Here is a 24,135-nt window from a genome sequence, read left to right as displayed (position 1 = left end):
TTCTAGCACCACTTGTTGAAAAGGCTATCCTTTCTCCACTGTAAACAACAAAATGTATATGTGTGGGCTTATTTCTGGACTCTGTTCTGTTCTAATGATCTGTTTTTCTATATTGACACCAATACCCATGCTATTTTTATGTAGTGTATGTAACTTTTATAATAATTCCTCAAATAGTGTTAATGGTCCAAATTTCTTCTTTTTCGTATTTGTCTTAGGCATGCAAAGTCTTTTGCTTTTCATATGAAATTTAGGATCAGTTTCTGCCAAAATCAAACCTATTGTAATTAAGACTGCACTGGATCTGTGTATCAGTTTGGGGAGAATTGACAACAATATTGAAGATATTCTGGCCCATAAACAAAGTTCATCCTCCCATTTATAAATAAATAAAATCTTAAAAAAAAAAAAAGTTTCAGGGGCCCCTGGGTGGCTCAGTCGGTTAAGCATCTGCCTTTGGCTCAGGTCATGATCTCAGGGTCCTGGGATTGAGCCATGCACTGGGCTCTCTGCTCAGCAGGGAGTCTGCTTCTCCCTCTTCCTCTGTGCTCTTTCCCTCTCTCACTCTCTCTCAAATAAATAAATAAAATCCTTTAAAAAAATTGTCTACATCTATGGTCATGTTTTCGGTGAATAGAGTTTTACTCCTTCGTTTCTAACCTGGATGCCTTGTCTTTCTCTTTCTTGCCTGACTGCGCTGGTTAGAACCTCCAGGAGAGTACTAAATAAAAGTGGTCAAAAGTCCGCATCTTGTGTCTGATCTTAGGAGGAAAGCATTCTGTCTTTTATATTAACTATAACTTCAGCTGAGTTTTTTGTAGATGCCCATTATCAGGTTAAGGAAACCCCCTTCTATTCCTAGTTCCCTGTGAGTTTCTATCAGGAACGGATGTTGGGTTTTGTCATATCCCCTTTATGCATCTAATTGAGATGATCATGTTTTTTTTTTCTTTTAATTTGTTAATATGGTGAATTTCAGTGGCTGATTGATTTTCCAGTGTTAAACCAACTGTGCACTCCTAACATAAGCCCCAATTGGTCATGATGCACTGATACTTTTTTGTTGGATTTGATTTGCTAAAATATTGAGAATTTTTGCATCTGTGTTCATGATGAATATTGGTTTGTAGTATTCTTGTCATGTCGGAAGACCATGTAACCCTGTCAGAGAAAGAGTTGGGAAATACTATCTCCTCAGTTTTTTGAAAGAGTGTACAGACTTCATATTATTTCCTTCTTAAATGTTCAGTAGAATTCATGTTTAAAACATCTGGGCCTGGAATTTCTTTGTGGGAAGGTTCAATTTCTTTTATAGAGCTGTTTCTTCTTCCAGGATAAGCTTTGGTATTTTCTGTCCTCTGCATTTTGTCTAAGTTGTTGAAGTTATTGTCATAATGTTGTTCATAATATTGCCTTATGATTTTGTAGATTCTGCAGTGATGTCACCTCTCTGATTCCTAATATTGGTAAATTTTTTTTTCTCCTTTATCCCAATCATTCTGGCTAGAGGTTTATCAACTTTATCAATGTTATCAAAGAACCAACTTTTGGTTTCATTGGCCTTTTTTTTTTTCCTGTTTTCTATTGCAGGAGTCAACAAACTTTCTGTGTTTTAGACTTTGTGGGCCACAGTTTCTGATGCTGAGCGCAAAAGGAGGCGTAGTTTGCTGTGCCAATCAAACTATTTACAAAACAGGCCCCAGGGCTAGGCTTAATTCCTTGCATGAGGGTTCCTGTTCTGTTCCTTGACTTCTACTGTGATCTTCATTTTTTCCTTTCTTCTACTTACTCTGGGTTTCATTTGCTCTTCTTTTTCTAGTTATTTAAGGTGGAAGCTCAGGTCATCGATTTGTGACCTTTTTTCTAATACAGGAATTTAGTGCTATGAATCTTCCCCTAAGTAATGCTTTAGCTCCACCCCAAAATTTGGCATACTGTATTTTCATTTTCATTCAATTCAAAATATTTTCTAATTTCTCCTCTGATGGTGCTTGGGTTATTTAACAGTGTATTATTTCCAAATTTTGGGGATTTCCCAAATAATCATTCTGGTCTTGATTCCTAATTTAATTTCTTTGTGGTCAGAGAATATACTTTGTATGACTTAAATACTTTTGATTTTTTTGCGGCTTTTTTCAAGTTCCCAGAATACGGTCTTTTTCTTTTTAAAGATTCTATTTACTTGACAGAGAGAGACACAGCGAGAGAGGGAACACAAGCAGGGGGAGGGGGAGACGGAGAAACAGGACTTCCGCCAAGCAGGGAGCCCGATGTGGGGCTCGATCCCAGGACCCCGAAATCACGACCCAAGCCGAAGGCAGACACTCAACGACCGAGCCACCCAGGCGCCCTTTTTTTTTTTTTTGAAGATTTTATTTGACAGAGACACAGCGAGAGAGGGAACACAAGCAGGGGGAGTGGGAGAGGGAGAAGCAGGCTTTCCACTGAGCAGGGAGCCCAATGTGGGGCTCGATCCCAGGATGCTGGAATCATGACCTGAGCCGAGGGCAGATGCTGAACAACTGAGCCACCCAGGCATCCCGAATATGGTCTATCTTGGTAAATGTTCAGGTGCACTTCAGCTGTTGTTGGGTTCTATAAATGTCAGTTGTTTGATAGTGTTGTTCAGGACTAGATCCAATCTCCTTGTTACTCTAGTCCCAGCCAGAAGCCCACAGTGAATGAAGAAGTGTGCCCTTTGATGAGTTTTGACAAACGTATACAACCATGTAACCTAAACTTTATTGAGACCATTTTAATAACTAGTAGAACTAGTTCGCAGTCATTGCTCTTCTTTTTTCAATTTTCCCTATTATTCGCTTATCTGGCTGTACATGTAAACTTTAGACCTGTCTGACTCTGGGACAAGGGGTCAATGGGGCAGGGAATACCCACTTGTATTTTTATTGGGGCTATATTACATTAATCAGTTAACCGAGAAGAACCAACTTTATGCTGTTGAATCTTCCTATCCAAGAACTGATCTTTCCATCTATTCCAGTCTTTTTTTTAGGTGACTCCATGCGCAACATGGGGCTTGAACTCACAACCCCTAAATCAAGAGTTGTATGCTTTACTGACTGAGCCAGCCAGGCACCCCTATTCCAGTCTTTTGTGCCTTTCCATAGTGCTTTAAGGTTGTTCTTATGCAAGCACATATAGTAAATGTACAGACAGAAGGGGACAGAGCACAGCAGCTTCAGGGTAGTGGCTGCCTCCAGGAAGGGGAAGGAGGTTGAGAGCAACAGAGCAGGGTCTACACCTCTATCTAATACTTCTAATTGATGGGCACAGGAGTGTTTCTTATAAAACTATTTTTCTATTTGTTTGAAATATTTAATTAAAAAAAGTTAAACTTAGGGGCGCCTGGGTGGCTCAGTCGGTTAAGCGTCTGCCTTCAGCTCAGATCATGGTCCCGGGGTCCTGGGATTGAGCCCTGTGTTGGGCTCCCTGCTCAGTGGGCAGCTTGTGTCACCCTCTCCCTCTGCTGCTCCCCCTGCTTGTGCTCTGTCAAATAAATAAAATCTTTAAAAAAAAAGTTAAACCTAGAAGTTAAAACAATTTTAACAGAAAAGAGTTTTTGTAAATACAGTGACTCTTCATAGTACAGTAGTTTATTCTCATAAACCAAATGACCATACCTATATATATTTTGGATATAAAACTATAGTTCTTTTTTCTTTACATATAATACAATTTCCAGTGTGATGACATTTCATTGAGGAAAAGATTGCATTCGCAATAAATACTATCATCCCTGAGTCCACAGACTTAAAATAAGCCCTCCCCAAACATCTTCCTGTGGAGCAGGGCTGACAGGCACAGCGAGTAGTCTTTCTAGAACGTCTGTGTAGCCACACTGAGAATGCTAATGATCCGAACCCAAAGCAGTAACAGTGAAAGGGTGAAACTGTCCAGAGCACTTATTTTTCATTTTACTCTCTGCAGCCAAGGTCAAAAGTACAACACTGAAATTGATTTTACCATTTTCTTTTAGTCTTTCTTTGCTGAAAGCTGCCATAATCTGTTTCACCCATTGGTAGCAAAACTGGGAATTTTACCTAGAGAAATTACCCAGGACCACTAATAAAAATGTCATCTTTTCCAGCATGTCTATTTTCTGAGCATCTGGCACAACAGATATTTTTAAATGTGTGTGAGGTGAACAAAGAAGAATCAGAAACCTCCTATGCCCGGGGCATGGCCAATGAACCCTAGAAAATTATGGCACCACGGTGGCTTAATTTTAAAAGATGTTCTTTTGAAATGAATTCCAGGAAAACAAGCAGCCTTCACACAGAGAGGGAAGCTGAAGCGATCTTACTGATGAGTCTGTTGAGAGCTCTAACTTTTTCTTCCAAGATGCGATTTTTCTTCTCTGCACCTCGTAGCTTCTCTTCGGTGACCTGAAGTGCCTTCGTCAGGTGAGCATTTTCCACATAAAACTCCTTGAGCAGCAAATCGGACTTTGTGTTCTTTTCAAACTAGAGAGGAAAGAGAACCACACTTTCCTGTGACTTTTTTTTTTTAATTTTTTATTGTTATGTTAATCACCATACATTACATCATTAGTTTTGGATGCAGTGTTCCATGATTCATTGTTTGTGCATAACACCCAATGCTCCACGCAGAACATGCCCATTTCCTGTGACTCTTGTGCAGAAATGCTGCATCACAGCTTGGCCCTCCCACCCTTTCATGTGTTCAGACCACAGATTTGGGGCTCTTATGCATCTGAGACAAACCCTGGGTGGAATGACGATTTTTGTTACCCTGGCATGAAAGAGGAAATTGAGAATCTGATGAATTATGTGGTAGAGAAAATTGAAGTCAAGTTTGTGAGAGTAGATTTTACCATGAAATGAAGATATAAAAAGACTACAATCACCAACCTCAACAAGGACGATCTAGCATAATGTAAAACGTCATTCTGGTTCATTTCCGTGTGCTCTGCTGACCCACCGTGTCACCCAGGACTTACCTCAGCACTGCGTCCACCCTCAAAGCACTGGGTGCATGGGCTGTGTCACCACACACCCCAGCCACAGCAGTGGGGACACAAGGCCACTCTAGCTACAAAGGCACAGGGGGCCTGGCCTTGGGCTTCAAAAGTCAAAACTGCATTCATTCACTGAACAAGTAGTGCCAGGGCCTCGCAAGGGCCCTGCTCTCAGGAGTGCGTACTCCGATGGAAGCAGGCAGGCCAGAAACAAACATGTGGTGTGGAGGCATGACAAGTGCTAAGAGAAAACTGTGAAACCAAACCCAAGTCCGCCCGCCCGATGCGCAGCGAAAATAATCCCTGAGCATGGAGTGCGTGGCGAGGAAAGGAGAGAGACGGGAGGGCAAGACTCGAATCTGTCTCCCCCAAGGAGTCAGACATGTTTACAGGCAAACAAAAAAGGTCAGGGTGAAAAGTTACAGCTGCATTTGGCCGTCCTATTAACTCTCTGGTTACTGGTTTCACTGGGAGGGGACAGACAGCTGAGGAGGGAGTTCGTACTTTTGTTGGGGTGAACAGGGAAGGCTTCTCTGTTGACACGTGAACAGAGATCTGAATAAGGCAGGGAAAGAGTGCTGAGGCTGTTCGGGCGTGCATTCCAGGCAAAGAGAGAAGCAGGTGCACAGGCCGGGAGGCTGACCAGGCTAGGGGGTGGCAGGAATGGCCAGAGGCCTGTGGCTGGGGGGCACGGCAGTGGGAGGCCCACTGAGAGGAGGTTAGAGCTGTCACACTGACTGCACAGGCACTGAGGGGAGGGGGCTAGAGCCCGCAGAGCCTTGGAGGCCCCTAGAGGATCTCTGCCTTGTACTCTGCGGGCTGTGGCAGGCTTGGAGGGGTGAGGGGCCAGCGCCTCAGTCATGCTGGGAAAGCGCTGCTGCCATTCCCGTGCTGAGAACAGAGCACAAGAGGAAACAAGGACACCGCAGCGCTCAGAGGATGAAGGTGGGAGTGCTGGCAGGTGGGGCGAGAAGGGGCTGAGCTGACAGGCTCACTGGGGACACAGTGGGGGCATCCATCACAACCCCCAAAATCGACCTGAGCCAGTGGCATGGGGGAACACAAGGGAGGGCAGGTGAGAGTGTGCAGACAATCCTTCACAGGTACTTTTGTAAAGAGGAGCAGAGGCAGGGCCAGGGCTCCCTAAGCTTTGGGTTCGGGGGCTGAGGGTCCCTGAGAAGGGAGGGGCTGGGCACGGTGGTACATGCGCAGACACAGGCGGCTGGTTCGCTTGGCCAGAGCACAAGCTAGTTCGGCGTGGGGGGGGCGGCGTGGGACTATGGACGGGACCTCACAAGGACAGGGGTGCAGGAGCCACAGGATTTCACCAGGACTGAGGATTTGCCAGACAAGAGGAAGCAAACTGAGGGTGCCTGCAAGAAAATGACTGTAAGGTGAGGGGCAGAGGTCACTGAGAGTCTGTGACACTTGGCCAGGGACACAGCTAGGGAGTCCATGAATGGCAGCGAGGAAGCTGCAAGGCCAGGAAGATGGCCAAGGAGGGGGTTGTGACTCCCCCCAGGACTTCCTACTTCCCAGGGAACAAGAGGTGGTGCAAATGTTTCATCCCATTTGGGCTTAGTTCAGGCACCCTCTAAACATACGTGATTACTGTAATAAAAATATTTCTACAGATTCTCACAATTTCTTCCAGCTCTGAATAGAACTCTTCTAAGACTAGCTGGTGTTTGGCTAAGCCTTTTCTCTGTATCTCCTGCCTGTTTCCAGCCTTGTTCCCCTCCACCCACCCCCCCCCCCAGCACCCTCTGTGCTGGCTGCTCCGTTGCCCATTCTTACCAGTGGACTGTGCTGGCTGAACTGGACTGTAAGCTTTCATCAATCACAACAGCTCTAGCCTTCTTTTTTTGGTCTTTGCTCCCTATAGCAGTCCAAATTTTTCCTTTCTCCCCCAGAGTGATTTATTTAAAAATATATAGATCATATCATGCTCTTGCTTAAAATCCTCTGGTGGCTCCTAACTGCAACTAAAATAAAAGCAAACTCCTGACCTTGAGGGAGTCCTGCCTACCCATCAGCTACAATAGCCTCCCTGGAGGCCTGCTGACGTGCTGCACTTGGTCCCGTCTAAGGACACTGGCCTGCACTGCAACTCTGCCTGGATGCCCCTCCTTATCGGGGTTCTGGCATGTCCCCCGGCACACATGGAGACATGAGGGTGCCTACACTGCGTAGCAAAGTCCCACCCAATGAGCACTTATCCCTTCCAAAAAGCCAACCTGGCCTCAGCTCGGGGGCACAGCCAGACCCTCCATGGCGGTCATTGGTGTCTGCCCCACCATGTCTGAAGAGAGTGATCCCCAACCATCCCCACCACTTCCCATCCACCACCATCTCTTCTTCTTCAGAGCGAGCATTTCTCACAACCTGAAGTCATTTCTCTTGTTATGGTCTGTCTCCACCTCCAGAATGTAAGGCCCATGAGGGCCCATCTCAAGGTCTTCCCAGAACAATGAATGCCGGGATACATGACAGGTGCTCAGTAAATATCTGCCCAATGACTGAACAAATGAATGAATGTCCTGAGATTATGTGAACACCTCTCAAATATACCTTAAAACAATTCCCAAAACAAACACAATGTATACAAATATAATTTAGGGTACATATTTAACAAAACAGGTTTTCTATTGATTGCTTTTAACCGTTCATCTTCTGAAAAAAATCTGTATATTCAGATTCTCAAAGTTTAGATGAAGCCCCAGGTTCAGTGGTTCCAAACGAACATGGGGCTCTCTCCGTGTTCTATGACAGACTCACCCTGGGATAGTTACTTGAATACCACAGAAGGAAAAAGTTCAGAAAGTACATGTGGCAATGACAGACGCCCGTCACTGACCTGCTCTTTCAGCTCGGCCACTTTTTCTTGTAGGAGCATTTCCACATTCTTCAGAACCATTCCCACCTCTTCTACCTGCTCTTTGGTGTCTTTAAGCTCTTTTTCATGTTCTTCCTGCCACAAAAGGTTATGGGCCAATAGTTTACATTTCAAAAAGAATCGTTATCAGGCTTACTTACTTCAGAATGGAAATTAGCTAAAATGTACAAATCTGGGAGTGACTGGAGATAACCCTTCATCTGCAGAGAGAAACAAAGAATGTTTTACCACAAGCCAAAAGCTGACACCACTCTTTGTAGTTCAAGGAGAATTAGTGGCCTGCTTTCCTGAGAATTTAATCATAAATGATTCCAAAGTGTGTTTGCCCAAATGTGTTACTGAATATTTCTAAAGGACTTCTGATTAAATTTCTTTGTGTTGTCAGTATTCTATCATGGCTGAGCTTATCTCCTGCTTAACATTTTTGCACAAGGCTGAAAGATTATTCTTCGATAGAATTTATGCTTCACAAACACTGAATCTTACACCTTTCGAGTCTTGCTCTAATTTCTTCCTCATGGAGCCCCCCGACCCCGTGACCTCGGGCTCCTACCTCCACACCCTCTCCCACCCAAGGTTTCCTCATGAACTGCACTGTGACATTTCAGGAGGGAGTTTTCTCAGCCTTTTAAACACTGACATAGGGTGCACACAGGCCAGACTATTCGAGCATGTCAGAAGTGCTAACTGGCGGTTGCCTTACACTAATGCTCTGAGGTGGGGACCACTGGCCTCTGACGTTTACAAACGAGGAAACTGAAGCAAAGAGAGGTTAAGTAGCTGGCCAAGCTCACTCAGCTGGGAGGTGGTGGAGCCTGAATCCCAACCTCTGCAGCCACAGTGTCCTGCTCCCCTTTAAGGCAGTGGCTCTGTTTCTAGGTCTCCAGATGCCTAGTGCAGTGCCTGGCGCACAGCCAGGGCCCCCATGTGTGTGCCACTCCGCCCTGGCCTCTTGTCCCACCACCCTCCTCCTGCCTCCCTCTCATCCTCCTTAAACATGCCAAGTACATACCCACCTCAGGGCCTTGGCACATGTTGCTCCTGCTACCTCTCAAGCACTCTCCCCAGGTAAGTGGAAGCCTTGCTCCCTCAACTCCTTTGAGTCTTGGCTCAAGTAACACATTGGGGAGACCTTCTCTGGCCTCCTATTTTAACTGCAAAGCATCCCGCTCCATAGCACTCATCAACTCCCCACCACCTGACATGCTATCCTCATGACTCAGGTTTTCATTTGTCTCCCCCGACCCTACCACTAGAATGTAGGCTCCAGGAGGGCACAGATTTTTGCCGTGTGTGTTCATTTCTATATCTCCGACACCTAGATCCGTGTGCACCCAATAAATGACTTCTGCAGTCCTTGTGTGCCTGTGGGTAGGTTTTTTTCATTCTGCAAAATGGTTTAAGATTCTTTTTAAATCAGATGCATCATTTGGAAACTGGCCTTGTTCATGTAAAAATCCAGTTTCCAGCTTTCCTTTGAAATCAGGAGAACTCCCACAGGGCTCCACGGGTGGGACCGTTGCCCCCAGCTTCACTCATGGCCTCAGCATCACCGCATTTCTGGCCCTGGGCACAGCTCGAGCATGTGGTCATGTGGCCTACCACAGAGCCTCGCAGCCCCCCTTGGCTGGAGAGACCTTTCGGGTCAGCTGGCTCATCACTCCCTGAGTGGGTGGGTGCCACCCCCCCGACCCCGATCCATCTTTGGCAGACGACAGAGTCCCGCACTGTTCAGAGTGAAAATTGGGATCCTGGGGCTGCTGTACGACCAGACCGCTAGGAGCTGGGACGGCAGTTTTCGGCTGCGTGACCAGTGATGCAACCTCACCACCGCCATCACCATCAGCAGGGTCTCAAGGCCCTTGTCCCCACTCACCCACTGTGTTTCTAGCCGCCGCCCTTTCTCCTCCTGGAGAAGGCACTCCTCGCGGACCCGCCGAGCCACCTGCCGTTCCTCTTCCAGCAGCTGCTGCAGCCTGTCCACAAGGTCCCGAGGCACCAGCCACTGCATCCGCTCCTGCAGGCGATGAACCTCCTCGGAGTGCTGGGACTGTGTCAGCCTCAGCCCCAGGCTGGCTCCATGCAGCTGCCCCAGGAGAGAAGGCCATGCCAGGCCTGGTGTGACTGCTGAGCGCTACGGGGTCATTACCAGACACACAAGACTCTGTGCCTACAGAGAGCCTACAACTGGAAGCGCACACAAGGCATCCACCCTCCTCTGGTCCCTGCATCTGCAGCTAAAGGCAGGGCTCATGAAGAACCCATTCGTTTGAATTCTGACAGCCAAATTCCTGTGTGGCCAGAGCTTCTGTACAGAGACAGTCAGGAAGACTCAGGTCTGTATCCTCAAAGTGGTTATCCTGAGCTTCCCACTGCAGCCAAGGGAGAATCGTGCTATATTCTGTCAGGTTTACCCTTCAGCAGACTTCAGAGTCCAAGTAACTACTGCAACCCACGCAGGCCATGCGTGATTTTCCTCAAAGCAGAGAGCTCACACTCCTGAGACAGCTGAGGCCAGAGCCACAGAAGGCAACGGAGCACACGATGAAGGCCAAAGGGACCCTGCCAGCGAGTGCAGAAACACCCCAGCACCCCACTCCCCAACCACAGAGGATGGCAAGATTTCACTGGAGTTGTGCAGGACCATTATTATTGAACTGTGCGTAACGTGGCCAATACTTTTATTAAACACCATTTAAATCACTCTGATTCTGGAGGCTTCACCTAGAATACCCAGAATTTCCTTGGCACTCTAACTGGCCATGTCAGCCCTCACACACCTCTGAGGCCCCACAGATGGGGAGAGGGAAGTGGCTCCGTCAAGGGTCACACTTAGGGCAAGTCTGAGGTGGGGTCAGAGAGATGGGGAGGGTGCCAGCTATGGCAACTCAAGGGCAAGAGCGAGGTTGCAGGCCTCAGGTCACTGTGTCCCCGTCTCTGATGGGCCGTCTTGGGGGGCCACGTCATCACTGCAACGTGTGGCTATTCTTAGGACAGGGGTTATCCTAGAGAAACACACCCACAGTTTCCAGAACAGCTACCATGCTCTTTTGAGAGAGTGCAATATAATGATTTATAAGATCAGATGACCAAAATACATTTCTCTGAGATACCTGATCCTGAAAATGCTTCAGAGGCAGAGAGTTGAAATAGGTGTCTTGTTATTAATGAAGGTGATTTTTGGACAGCACCCGAGGTGGAGGGGGGCGGGGAGCTGGCTGCCAGGAGGGCCAACCACGGGCTTAAGGGTTGAAATTTTTAGTTCCACCCCCACCTCCCTAGAGGGAAGAGGGGCTGGAGGTTGAAAGAGCCAATGGCCAATGACTGGGTCAATCACAACTGTGTAATGAAGCTTCCAGAAAAACCCAAGAGGACAGGCATCTGGTCCCTCTTCTGGAGATCTTCCATGCTTGGGGAATCAGAACACTTCCATGTGCCACCAGGCAGGGCCCAGGCTCCATGAGGACAGATGTTTGGGACCTTACCCTACGTATCCTCTTCCTCTGGCTATTGATTTGTTTCCTTTATTATATCCTTTAATGAACTGGTAAGTGTTAGTGTCTCCCTGAGTTCTGTGACCACGCTAGCAAATTAGTCAAACCTCAGGAGGAGGTGGTTGAAACCTCCAATCTGTAGCTGGCTGGGCCTGGGGATGGCCTCTGAGGTGGGGCTGGGGGTGGGCAGTCTTGTAGGACTAAACCCGTCACCTGTGGGGTCTGATGCTGTCTCCAGGCGTAGGGTCATAACAGAACTGAATTCTCAGACACCCTGCTGGTGTCTGATAATTGTGTGCTGTGTCTGGGGAGCCCCCTACATGATGTTGGAATCAGGTCTGGGAACCCTGAGAGAGAGGAACAGAGAGGGGAGAACGAGTTCGAAAACACACCCCTACACATGTAGCCTCCTCCTGACTTTCATGCTTCAGACAGTGATCCTGCAAACACCCAAGCCGGAAGCTGAGCCCCAGACCAGGCCCTAGTGACACCATGTCAGAGTGCCCACCCATCCCAAAGGTGCTCCTGCTCTCTACCAGCATTCCCCAATGCCCTGATGCCGCTCTTTCTTAAAACACTCTGTCCCCATGCCCCTCGCTGCCACCCACTACAGCCACCCCTCTGCTCTGAACCCTGGGGCTGGGTACAAGCTCCCACGTGAAGGCCGCTGTCTGGCCCAGCGTGAGGTCCCTGTGTCTGTGGCCCTGCCCTGCGGCTCTCTGTGCAGGGCAAGCAGCCGGTAACACCCCCCGCCCCTCCCCCCGCTGACTGCCTCCTGAGCCCCCTCATCTCCCTCCTCATGGAAGCGAGACTCCAGCTGGAGCCCAGACCAGCTCTGGGGACCCCACCTCCACTATCACCTAACAAGGGGAAGATGTCTCCAGAGAGCACTGGGGCTGCCCACAGCCAGGAAATGAGGGTGGCTGTGTTCTGGGACCTGGAGCATGGCAGTGAGCTGCCTAGGCCATCAGCTCTGCCCACCTGTGCTCGTAGGCTCTCTTCCTGCCCCTTGAGGAATGGGGGCTCTGCCCTCTTTGTGTTGAGAGGTGAGGACTGTGTCCTCCCCCATGGAGAGGTGGGCTCTGTGCCCTCCCCCTGAACGCAGGCCGGATCAACAGAATGTGGGGAATAATGTTCTGGAACGCCATAGCACAGTCCTGAGGAGCCTGGCAGCTGTGTGTGCTCCTCTGAAGGCGCCTGGTCGCCTCTCCTATCAGAGCTTTGCTGCTGCTACTGCGCTCAGAGAACCCCATGCCACCGAGAGGCCAGGTGTGGGGGCTCCAGTTGACAGCATCCCGGGCCCCCAGGTACCGGCCAACCCCACGTCCCAGCCCTGCGAGCCGAGGGCTCTCACACAGCTGATCCAGCTGTGCCTTCAGATGACGCCCGCCCCAACCCCACTGCACTGCAACGCCCCCCGAGACATCAAGTGAAAAGAGCCCAGGTGCGCCAGCGAGCCCACAGACTGTGATGAATGGTAAACAGTGCTAAAGCTGCCAAGTTTGGGGGTGGCACCAAGCCAAGATTCCCAGGGGCGTGCGATGTGTGCAGCATTCTGCTCCCCCACACCGCACTCTGAGCTGCGCAAAGTCCTCTGCCAGGCCCTCTAGATGCACCCCCCAAGCTGCTCCACCTCTAGGCCCTCCTCCTCAGAATCACCCCCAAGTTTGCCAGTGACAACCCTGGCCCCTCCATTGGGGCTCCACGCCACCCTTACCACGGCCTCCCCTTACTTCCCTCACGGGAACTTTCACTGTGGTTTTGGGGGTCCTTTTCTGAACCACGAAGAAGGGGAAACCAGCTCATATCACAGAGGGACTGCTTAAGTAAGGGATCTTCTGCCTGTGAGACTGGCTGCCTCCTAGCCTCCAAGGGCTCAAAACTGGCAAGGCAACTTCTCAAGGTTTCTTTCAGACTTAAAGAAAGACAGAGAAGAGATCCCCCAAATGCCCAGAAGGACCTCTGGGACAGTGCTTGTTTGCCTTGGGAAGGTGAGAGCCCACATGAGCCCCCAAAAGCATGTCTTAAGGCCCTGGGTATGTTGGAGGGCATAGCAAGTCCAGCTGTAGAGCCAGGGCCAGTTGGGGAGCCCGTAAAGAGGCTCAGTGAGGGAGGTATGCAGGTGCCACACTCAAGGGAGGATGGTCCCACGGGCCCTCTTTTCTTCCTGCAGCCCCCAGTCTCCTAAGTGCACCCTGCATCTAAGTCCACACTGGGCCCTCAGGCACCTCCTGTAGTCACACACCTGTCATTCTCCCTCCTGCTCCCCCAGGAAGAACCAGCTCTCCCTCTCTTGTGTCCCTGCACCTCACGCTGTCAGGGCACCCCAAGGTCCTTGCTTGGCCCGTCCTGCTCACACTTACTTGTCCGAGACTGCTAGCTCTCCACCTTCCTATCTCTGCACCTTGAGAACCTGGCGCACTGGATAAATGCTGGAGCAGGAGAGAAGGTGGGAGGAAGGAGCTCAACACCCACACGTGCGTGCAACTTCAGGGCTTCTGTGCACACATCAGCCCAAGTGAGTGTCAGACAGGGTCACCAAGCTTGCCAACTGCTGGGACTACTCTGCCCTGTGTCCTTGGATATGACACCACCCCCTATCTCAGAAGCCACCTGTCACTCTCCTTTGCTCTTCTGTTTTGCAGATGCCACACCCAAAAGCACTGCTTACCAGCCTCCTTCCCTTGTGCATAAACCGAAACACAGCTCGGCCCACAGATGGCTCAACCAATCCTGGACAAGGCTCGACTTCAGTCCTGGACTGTAAGCGACCAACCAGCTATGTAACCTCAGGCCAGGCTAATAACTTCTGTGGGCCAGACCAGTCCTGGCCAGGCTCTGTCATCAGTGCTAAACCATGTTGACTTTCTTCCTGGCTGAAACCCAGCCACTGGCCATTATGCACACCTACCTGGTCTTGACTTTCTTCGAGGGTCTCTCTCACCTGTGACTGTGACAGTCTTAGGCTCTGACATTCCTGATTTTTGTGTTCGAGTTCAAGTTCAAGTTTTTGGATGTGCTCACTCTGTTTTTAAAAAAATCAATTTCACAAGTATAAGAAATATCTCAGCATTGATATGTTTAATGCAGAAACTTCAGAAATGTACAGAAAAGCAAAGATTATGAAATTTAAATCACCCATCATCCCAGCAGCTGAGGACCACACCTGACACTGTGATCTCAGCCCTTCCTCCAAATGTGCATTTCTAGCGGTAAGATAAGTACAGCTTCGTACCCTATGCTTTCCTCATTCTATCTTGAGCATTTCCCCATGACATTAAATATTATTTGAAACATGATTTTTAATGGCTATACCATAATTTGCTTATTCATTCAATATTATTGATGATTCAAGCTGATTTGAATTGTTTTGCTATTATAAATACCACAGCAATGAAAATACTTCAGCTAAGTCTTTCCACGATGATCAGATAAAATTCCCATAAGCAAAATTATAGTCAGAGCACACCGACATTCTTGAGGTACTTTATGTATATTTTGCCCAAATGTCCTCCTGAGAGGTCTACCAATTTACTCTCCTAGCATCAGGATTTAATTCCTTTCTGCTATGTTTTCTCATATCGAGGATTTGCAAAAGCTGCTGAAGTCAGACAAATTTTCCAAGGCATGTACTTACTAAGTCTCTTTACCTGAGGGATGAGTCTGCCTCCAGGCATTTTTAAGGCTGTTCCTGATGTTCTACTCACCTGCAACCCCTCCCTCTGCCCCACCTCCTTGTTCCTGATGTTCTACTCACCTGCAACCCCTCCCTCTGCCCCACCTCCTCCAGTCTCCGTGTTAACAGCTGAATGGTGACGCAGTTCTTCTCATTCTGGGCCTGGTGGATAGAGGCCTCTTCTCCAAGCTGAAGGATCTTGTGATTGAGCTGGGACACTTCATCCTTGCATTTCTGACTCTGGAGCAAAATGGATTAAAATACAGATGACAAAGTTATTTTTTTAAAACCAGCAGCTCAATTCAGATCATTCCAGTGGCTCCCGACCAGGGACGATTTTGTTCCCTGAGGAACATGGGGCAATGTCTGGAGACAAGGCTCCTTATCACAGCTGGGAAGGGATGGCTACTGGCATCTCGTGGGGGAGGTGCTCAGCGTCCTCCAGGGCAGGGCTGACACGGCCCCTGACGGCCACAGTGCCACAGAGGAGAAAGCCCGCTCCACTCCCTGGAACAGAGGAGACACATCTGGACCATCAGGGGTGGTCACATGAGGAACATACAAACCACTGCTCTGAAAACCTTCCACGTTGTTCTCATTTCTTTCATGGTTATTTCCAATTATTACTTGAAGCAATCTGAAGGAAAATACCCAATTAAATTTGAAGTATATGAAGCTCCTCAAAGTCTCCTCTGATCTCTGTCATTAAACACACAGACATAGCTTTCAGCAGGGCGAGGCGGTGATTAAACTGCGTATTCTGCTTTTTCTCAGTACCCGCTGGCCAGCAGGCGGCGCATGCTCAACAGATGCCGGCCGGGGGTGAGGGGGGCGCAAGCGAAGGCGCCACGAACTGAAACAGCAACGAGAACGTTGCCCCTACCGTCTCTCACCGTGCAAATGCCAGTTACGTTCAACTCTTTGTCGTGCATATCTTCATAGACACCGCACTGCTGCTTGTTTGCTTTTCCCCACAGCCGTCCGTCCATTCTCGAGGCCAAGCATCGGCAGCCCCAGGTGTCTGCAGAGCGGCATCGCGGGAACGGCTTCCCGGCGCAGCCCTCCATGCACGCACGCCACTCCCCCGGGGCGGCGCTAACCACCGCTGTGTTACTACGTTTCTGAGGACTTGAGAAGCAGATGATGGAACCCTGAAGTTGTTTCAATTTGGATTATTCATGCTTAGTGAGTCCACATGTTTTTCTTGTGATCACTGCTCCTTCTCCTCTGTAAAGAGATTGCCCCCTCGTCCTGTCCTTAAAATCTCAGAACTGAGGGTAAAGAGGTGTTTTCCAAGCATCATAAGCTCATGGGCATTATGTCTGGTATGGAACTCTCTTCTGTTTATTAAATTTCACTGTGAAAATTAAAATTGTTTTTCACTATTGATACACACTCATCTTGTTCTCTGGAGGACAGCCTTGATTTTATGAACAGCCAGAAATGGAATCTTCATTCAGTTAATTTTCTTCTGTTTACCTTTAATATTTAGTCTTTCTTTGGAAATAATTTCAAACCTCTACAACACAGGCAAGGCTACAACAGAGAACACCTATGCACCCTTCACCCAGGCTCACCGGCTGGCAGCATCCCCCGTGTGCTTTGTGGCGGATGCTTTCTGCAGGTACATGCATGCATGCATGTACACACAACACACACACACACACACACACACACACACACACGAGGCCCTGCACTAGGTGTTTCCTAAAGAGGTACATGTGTTTTCACATACTGTCATGCAGGTCTGGCTTCAGGACATGAATCACACCACCTGCATCCCAGTTTTGTCAACTGGCCCATTATGCCCCTTCCTCCCCTCAGGCAGTGCCTTTACCAGGCAGGCTGTTTTAGCCTCCCTGAATTTGGGGTATTTCTGTGGGCTTTGTCTTGTGTGATACCGAAAATTTTGACGGATACAGTCCCTCCGTGCCTCTCCCCTTTAACACTTCCTCACTCGGGGCTTGCTGGAATGCTCCCTGTGACAAGGCTCACGTGTGTGCCCCACAGGGCACCCTCCTGGGAGCATGGGGCACCCTCTGCCTCCCCATGTCTGTGTCCATCACCTCCTTAATTCTAACTTACACTCATCTGGGTTTTATTGCAGAAGACAACAAGATGCTAGCAGTCATCTCCTGGTCACATTTTAAAACAAATGGATGTCTGTGCTACATGGGCTTACTGTGAATCTGATCAGGCCTTTAGGCCTAGTTTCCAATTTATAGGAAGTATAAGGAACAGAGAAGCAGACTGAACGACACTATCAGATTCAGAATGTGGGACAGCCTACAAGTCTCTTCAAAGAGACAGCCTTGTGGGGGTGAATCAGGTGTTCCAGGTTAAAAAGACTAAACACATCGAGGCAGGCTGACCATATTTTCCATACATGGCCTCAACGGCCTCTCCTGCCCCACATCCCCTTCTGCAGTGGACACTCCCCACCCAGAGGAGCCTGTGTCCGTCCCTGTGCCTTGTGGGGGTCTGGGTGAGGATGATATGCTCCTGAGGTCAGAAGCCTTGTGCCTGCCCTGTGGTCCTCCTGGTGCCCCCTTGTGACACTCCCTAAAGGAGCCGAGCCCCACAGAGAGGAGCCACATGTGATTCCAGCCCTGGCCTCTGGGTCACCCCAGCTGTCCAGTCTTCCCAGCCCCCATGATGGAAGCAGAGGCGGGGGGGGGGGGCATCTGTCCCGTGCCCTGTCTGAAGCCCTGACCCACGGTTCTGCGAGTGTCATCAAGGAGCTTTTTTCTGCCACAAGAATAGCATTGACAGTTCAATGCATCACCCTCAAATGAATCCTAGTTCCAAAAAATTTACCATAGAAGACATTTTTGAATAATTAGAGAAATGTAAATATGGTCGGAATATTGGATAGTGTTAGATGATTACGATTAGGTTTCTCAGGTGTTACAGTAGGACTGTGGTTAGGCAGAAGTTGCCTGTGAACTATTTAGAAGCAGAGTCTCACAGTATCTGTCACTTACTTTCAAATGGCTTGAAAACACACACACATATACACACAGTACACAGAGATACAAAGACCGGTATAAACAAAAACTAAAGTACTTACGGTACTTCATGGTATTGTTAACAATACTATCAAATTAAGATTGTAGTATGGGGCTGATCAGTGCACATTATGTCAACTTTTCTGTGTGTTTAAAGCTTTTTATACTAAAAAGCGGAGGGAAAGAAAATAAATGGATACCTAGAATCCATTTACAAGCGTGTCCTAGAAATAAGCCCGAAAGGGGACGGGAGGCCCAGGAAAGCCCTAGATGGGTCGTTTCACAGGAAGTTGGTCTGCAGGCAAATGCAGTCTGAACTTCTCATCCTAAATCAACCCAGCAATTGCTCTCCTGATGGAGAAGGCCTAAGCAAGGCCACCACACACTCACCATGGACACAAACACCCAGAGCTGGGAGCCCAGACAAGCCACCTTCTCACCAGTGGTCTGAGGCAGTTCCCACGGCAGAGCCACTCAGTGGCCACATGTGGGCAGAGGCGGCACTGGGAGAGAAGAGCTGTGGGACTGACCTCAGGAACGGCACAGGTTTGAGAAGCCACGCGTGGCAACTCCTCCTCTCCCCTGCCCCGAGAACTAATGAGTGAGTTCAGCAAGGTGGGGGGACTGGCAGTTGAAAACCCATTTTATTTCTGTGTCCTAACAGTGAACATACAGAAACCCAAATTAAAAAAATAATACTAGGGCACCTGGGTGGCTCAGTTGGTTAAGCGACTGCCTTCAGCTCAGGTCATGATCCTGGAGTCCCGGGATCGAGTCCCGCATCGGGCTCCCTGCTCAGCGGGGAGTCTGCTTCTCCCTCTGACCCTCTCCCCTCTCATGCTCTCTCTCTATCTCATTCTCTCTCTCAAATAAATAAATAAAAAATCTTTAAAAAAAAATAATACTGGACTGACATGTAAAAAGCTCCATCTCTGGTCTCTGGACTGACATGTAAAAAGCTCCATCTCCCCAATAAGAAAAAGGCTGGGTAAACTGAAATCAACAACTCCTCTTTGAAACCTTACAGAATTGTGGTCAAAGGGCAAACCAACACCCTGAAAACTGGAGAGACAGGCTAAGGATTCAGAGTTTACCAGGAGCAGAGGTTGGAGCCTGAAACTGGAAGGGAAATGGGCACCATAAGGATGAACACTGGAGGCTGTGTCTGGCTGGCTTGAGAGTTAACATGGTCTCAGAGGAGCCCCCAATTTTCCTGAGACATACCAGGTTCCTGCCCTTAACATCAGAGAAAATCCCCTCAAGCTTCCAGCAAGTGGGGGTAAAGTAATTGCTATGAACTGAACTGTGTCCCCTCCAGATTCCTATGCTGAAGCCCTCAACCCCCAATGTGACTGTATTTGGAGATAAGGCTTTCAGGAGGTAATTAAGGTAAAATGAGTTTATATGGGTAGGGTGCTAATCTGACAGGACTATGATCTTTTAAGAAGAAGTAGAGCACTATCTCTCCCTCTGTGTGGCCCTGTGGAGGAAAGGCCGTGTGAGGACCTAGTTAAGAAGGCAGCTGTCTGCAAGTCAGGAAGAGGGCTCTCACCAGGAACCAAGGCAGCCAGTCCCTCATCCTGAACTCTGGCCTCCAGAACTACAAGACAATAAATTTCTGTGAAGTCTCTCAGCTTACTGCACTTTGTTACGGCAGCTGAAGCCATTCTGAAGGACACTCAGAGCTTTCTGTTCCCCTCCTGCCCTCAAGAGAAATAACTATACCGGAGCTTAACCAACCCCAGCCCCTCCAGCCTTTCTGTCTTAGCACACACCACGGATCAGAGTGGCTAAAGTATGAGTGACAACACCAAATGCTGGCCAGGATGTGAGGAAACTGGATCAAGCATAGATCGCTGGTGGGAATGTAAACTATTACAGCCACTCTGGATACCAGTCAGGCAGTCTTACAAAACTAAACATGTAACTACCATACAACTCAGTATTTGCACCCTTGGGCATTTATCCTGGTGAAATGAAAACTTATGTTCATTAAACAAAACAAAAAAACAAAAACAAAAAAACCTGCATAGGAATGTTCAGAGCAGCTTTATTTGTGACAGGCCAAAACTGGAATCAGCCCAGCCGTCCTTTAAAAGGTGAGTGTTAAAACAAACTGTGGGACATTATCACCCAGAACAACATTCAGTAATAAAAAGAAGCTAACTACTGTTCAGGCAATGCTTAGATGAATCTCCAGGCAAGTATGATGTGTGAGAAAAGTCAATCCCAAAGCACTCCCTATGAATTTTTTAATATAACATTTTGAAATGACAGTTTTAGAAATTAAGGACAGATGAGTGGATGTCAGGGGTCAGGGGCTGGGGTGGGTAGGCAAGAGGGGTGTAAGTGTGGTTGTAAAAGAACAGCATGAAGGATCCTTAGGAGTTGGAACTATTTAGTATCTCTCTCTTTTTTTTAAGATTTTATTTATTTATTTTTAAGATTTTTTTTATTTATTTATTTCACACAGAGAGAGAGAGAGCACAAGCAGGGTGAGCAGTAGGCAGAGGGAGAGGGAGAAGCAGGCTGTCCGCTGAGCAGGGAGCCCGATGCGGGACTCGATCCCAGGACCCTGGGATCATGACCTGAGCCAAAGGCAGCCACTTAACGGACTAAGCCACCCAGGCGCCCCTAAGATTTTATTTATTTATTTATTAGAGAGAGAGAGAGAGAGAGAGAGCACAAGTAGGGGCAGAAGGAGAGTGAAAGCAGACTCCCCACTGAGCAGGGAGCCTGACGTGGAGCTTGATCCCAGGACCCCAGGATCATGACCTGAGCCGAAGGCAGATGCTTACCTGACTGAGCCACTCAGGCGCCCCAGAACTGCTCAGTATCTTGACTGTGGTGGTGGATGCATGAATCCACACAGCTATGAAATTGTATAGAACTCAATACACATATATCACACACACAGACACATATACACACATACACACAGACCTACATGTAGATGCACACACACATGCACATACACACACACATACACACATGCACACACATACACAAATGAGTACACAAGTAAAACTGGGGAAATCTAAGTAAGATCCATGGATTGTATCAACATTAATAGCTTGGTTATATTTGTTATAGGCTGATTTCTGTCCACCCAAAAGTCATATGTTGACGTTCAAACTCCCAATACCTCAGAATGTGACTGTATTTAGAGAAAGAGTCTTTAAATAGGTGATTAACATAAAATGAGGTCCTACAAGTGGGCCCTAACCTAATATGATAGTGTCCTATTAAAAAGAAATTAGAACACAGACATGTAAGAGGGAAGGCCATGTGAGGACACAGGAGAAGATGGCCATCTGCCAGAGAGGCTTCATGAAATTAACTTGCTGACCCTTGACCTTGGACCTCTAACCTCAAGAATTACAAGGAAATAAATTTCTGTTGTGTAAGCCACTCAATCTGTGGCATTTTGTTATGGCAGCCCTAGTGAGCTAATACAGATATTACACTATAGTTTTATGAAATGTTACCACTGGGGGATCTAAAACCCTTGGGATACAGCAATAGCAGTCCTAAGAGGGAAGTTTATAGCAATACAGGCTTACCTCAGGAAACAAGACAAATCTCAAAGACCCCTAACCTCATACCTAAAGGAGCTAGAAAAAGGACAAACAAAATCCAAAACCAGTAGAAGGAAGGAACTAATAAAGATTAGAACAAAAATAAATGATATGGAAACTAAACAAACAAACAAAAAAAACAGTAGAACAGACCAATGAAACCAGGAGCTGGTTCTTTGAAAAATTAAAAAATTGATAAACTCCTGGTAGGCTTATCAAAAGAAGAGAAAAGACCCAAATAAATAAAATCACAAATGAGAGAGGAGAAATAACAACCAACACCACAGAAATACAAACAATATAAGAGAATACTATGAAAAACTCTATGCCAACAAACTGGACAGCTCAGAAAAAATGGATAAATTCTTAGAAACATATAAACTACCAAAACTGAAAGAGGAAGAAACAGAAAATTTGAACAGACTGATAATCAGCAAATAAGTTAAATTAGTAATCAAAAATCTCCTAACAAACAGAAGTCCAGGACCAGATGGCTTCATAGGAAAATTCCACCAAAAATATAAATTAGAGTAATACCCATTCTTCTCAAACTATTCCAAAAAGTAAAAAAGGAAAGAAAACTTCCAAATTCATTCTATGAGGCCCATATTACCCTGATAGCAAAACCAGATAAAGACACCACCAAAAAAGAGAACTACAGGCCTGTTTCTCTGATGAACACAGATGCAAAAATCCTCAACAAAATACTAGCAAACTGAATCCAACAATAGCAAAAATAATTCATCACAATCAAATGGGATTTATTCCTGGGTTGCAAGGTTGTTCAAAATTTGCAAATCAATGTAACACATCACATTAATAAAAGAAAGTATAAGAACCATATGATCATTTCAATAGATGCAGAAAAAGCATTTGACAAAGTACAACATCCATTCATGATTAAAAACCCTCAACAAAGTAGGTTTAGAGGAAACATAATAAAGGCCATAGATGAAAAAGCCAAAGTTAGCATCATCCTCAATGAGGGAAAAGCTCTCAGTTTTTCTCAGGTCAGGAACAAGACAGGGATATCCACTCTCACCACTGTTATTCAACACAGTACTGGCAGTCCTGGCCATAGCAATCACACAGGAAAAAGAAATAAAAAGCATCTAAATTGGCAAGGAAGAGGTAAAACTTTCCCTGTTTACAGATGACATGATATTGTATATAGAAAACCTGAAAGACTCCACCAAAAAACTGCTAGAACTGATAAATGAATTCAGGAAAGTTGCAGGATACAAAATCAACATACAGAAATCTGTTGCATTTAGATACATCAATTATGAAGGAGGAGAAAGAGACCTTAAGGAATCAATCCCATTTATAATTATACCAAAAACAATAAGATACCTAGGAATAAACCTAACCAACATAGTGAAAGACCTGTACTCTGAAAACTATAAAATACTGATGAAAAAAATTGAAGATGACACAAAGAAATGGAAAGACATTCCATGTTCATGGATCAGAAGAACAAATATTGTTAAAATGTCCATACTACCCAAAACAGTCTACACATTTAATGCCATCTCTATCAAAATACAACAGCATTTTTCATAGGACTAGAACACGCAATCCTTAAATTTGTATGGAACCACAAAAGACCTTGACTAGCCAAAGCAACCTTAAAAAAGAAAAGGTGGAGACATCACAATGCAAGACTACAAGTTATATGACAAGGCTTTAGTAATCAAAAAAGTATGGTACTGGCACAAAAACAGACACATAGATCAATGGAACAGAAGAGAAAACCCAGAAATAAACCTACACTGTATGGTCAATTAATCTTCAACAAAGCAAGAAAGAATATCCAATGAGAAAAAGTCTCTTCAAGAAATGGTATTGGGAAAACTGGACAGCAACATGTAAAAAGAATGAAACTGGACCACTTTCTTCCACCACACACAAAATTATACTCAAAATGGATTAAAGACCTAAATGTGAGACCTGAAAACCATAAAAATCCTAGAAGACAGCATAGGCAGTAATGTCTCTGACACTGGCCATAGCAACTTCTTTCTAGATATGTCTCCTGAGGCAAGGGAAACAAAAGCAAAAATAAACTACTGGGACTCATCAAAATAAAAAGCTTCTGCACAGCAAAGGAAACAATCAACAAAACTAAAAGGCCGCCTACGGAACGGGAGAAGATATTTGCAAATCACATATCTGATAAAAGGTTAGTATCCAAAATATATAAAGAACTTATAAAACTCAATACCCAAAAAACCAACTAATCCAATTTAAAATGGGTGGACCACATGAATAGACATCTTTCTAAAAAAGACATCCATATGGGGCCAACAGACACACGGAAAGTTCACTCATCATCAAATACATCAAATACAAATCAAAACTACGAGATATCACCTCATGCCTGTCAGAATGGCTAAAATCAACAACACAAGAAACAATAGGTGTTGGCGAGGATGCAGAGAAAGAGAAACCCTCATCGCTGTTGGTGGGAAGGCAAACTGCGGG

The 24,135-nt window shown here is 46.7% G+C and overlaps 1 protein-coding gene across 7 annotated transcripts in view; it reads right to left on the bottom strand.

Annotated features, from left to right (window-relative positions):
- Window positions 1-3,456: 3,456 nt before the first annotated feature.
- NINL (ninein like) overlaps window positions 3,457-24,135 on the bottom strand; it is a 170,654-nt gene continuing 149,975 nt past the window's right edge. For 4 of the 7 annotated variants that reach the window (XM_027621880.2, XM_027621881.2, XM_027621883.2 and 1 more), the window contains 5 exons: window positions 15,147-15,305; window positions 14,301-14,414; window positions 9,772-9,981; window positions 7,857-7,970; window positions 3,457-4,484 (listed from right to left, as the gene is read on the bottom strand). In XM_027621880.2, the coding sequence (XP_027477681.1) occupies window positions 4,293-4,484; window positions 7,857-7,970; window positions 9,772-9,981; window positions 14,301-14,414; window positions 15,147-15,305 (789 nt within the window). In that variant the 3' untranslated portion in view covers window positions 3,457-4,292. The remainder of the gene's footprint in view (window positions 4,485-7,856; window positions 7,971-9,771; window positions 9,982-14,300; window positions 14,415-15,146; window positions 15,306-24,135) is intronic. The other 3 variants (XM_027621884.2, XM_027621885.2, XM_027621882.2) reach the window with 2 other exon arrangements.

This window comes from Zalophus californianus, chromosome 8 (genome assembly GCF_009762305.2).
Source record: "Zalophus californianus isolate mZalCal1 chromosome 8, mZalCal1.pri.v2, whole genome shotgun sequence".
Lineage (NCBI taxonomy): Eukaryota > Metazoa > Chordata > Mammalia > Carnivora > Otariidae > Zalophus > Zalophus californianus.
The sequence above is the reverse complement of the archived record's forward strand: the minus strand, read 5'-3'. Positions and strand labels throughout refer to the sequence as shown.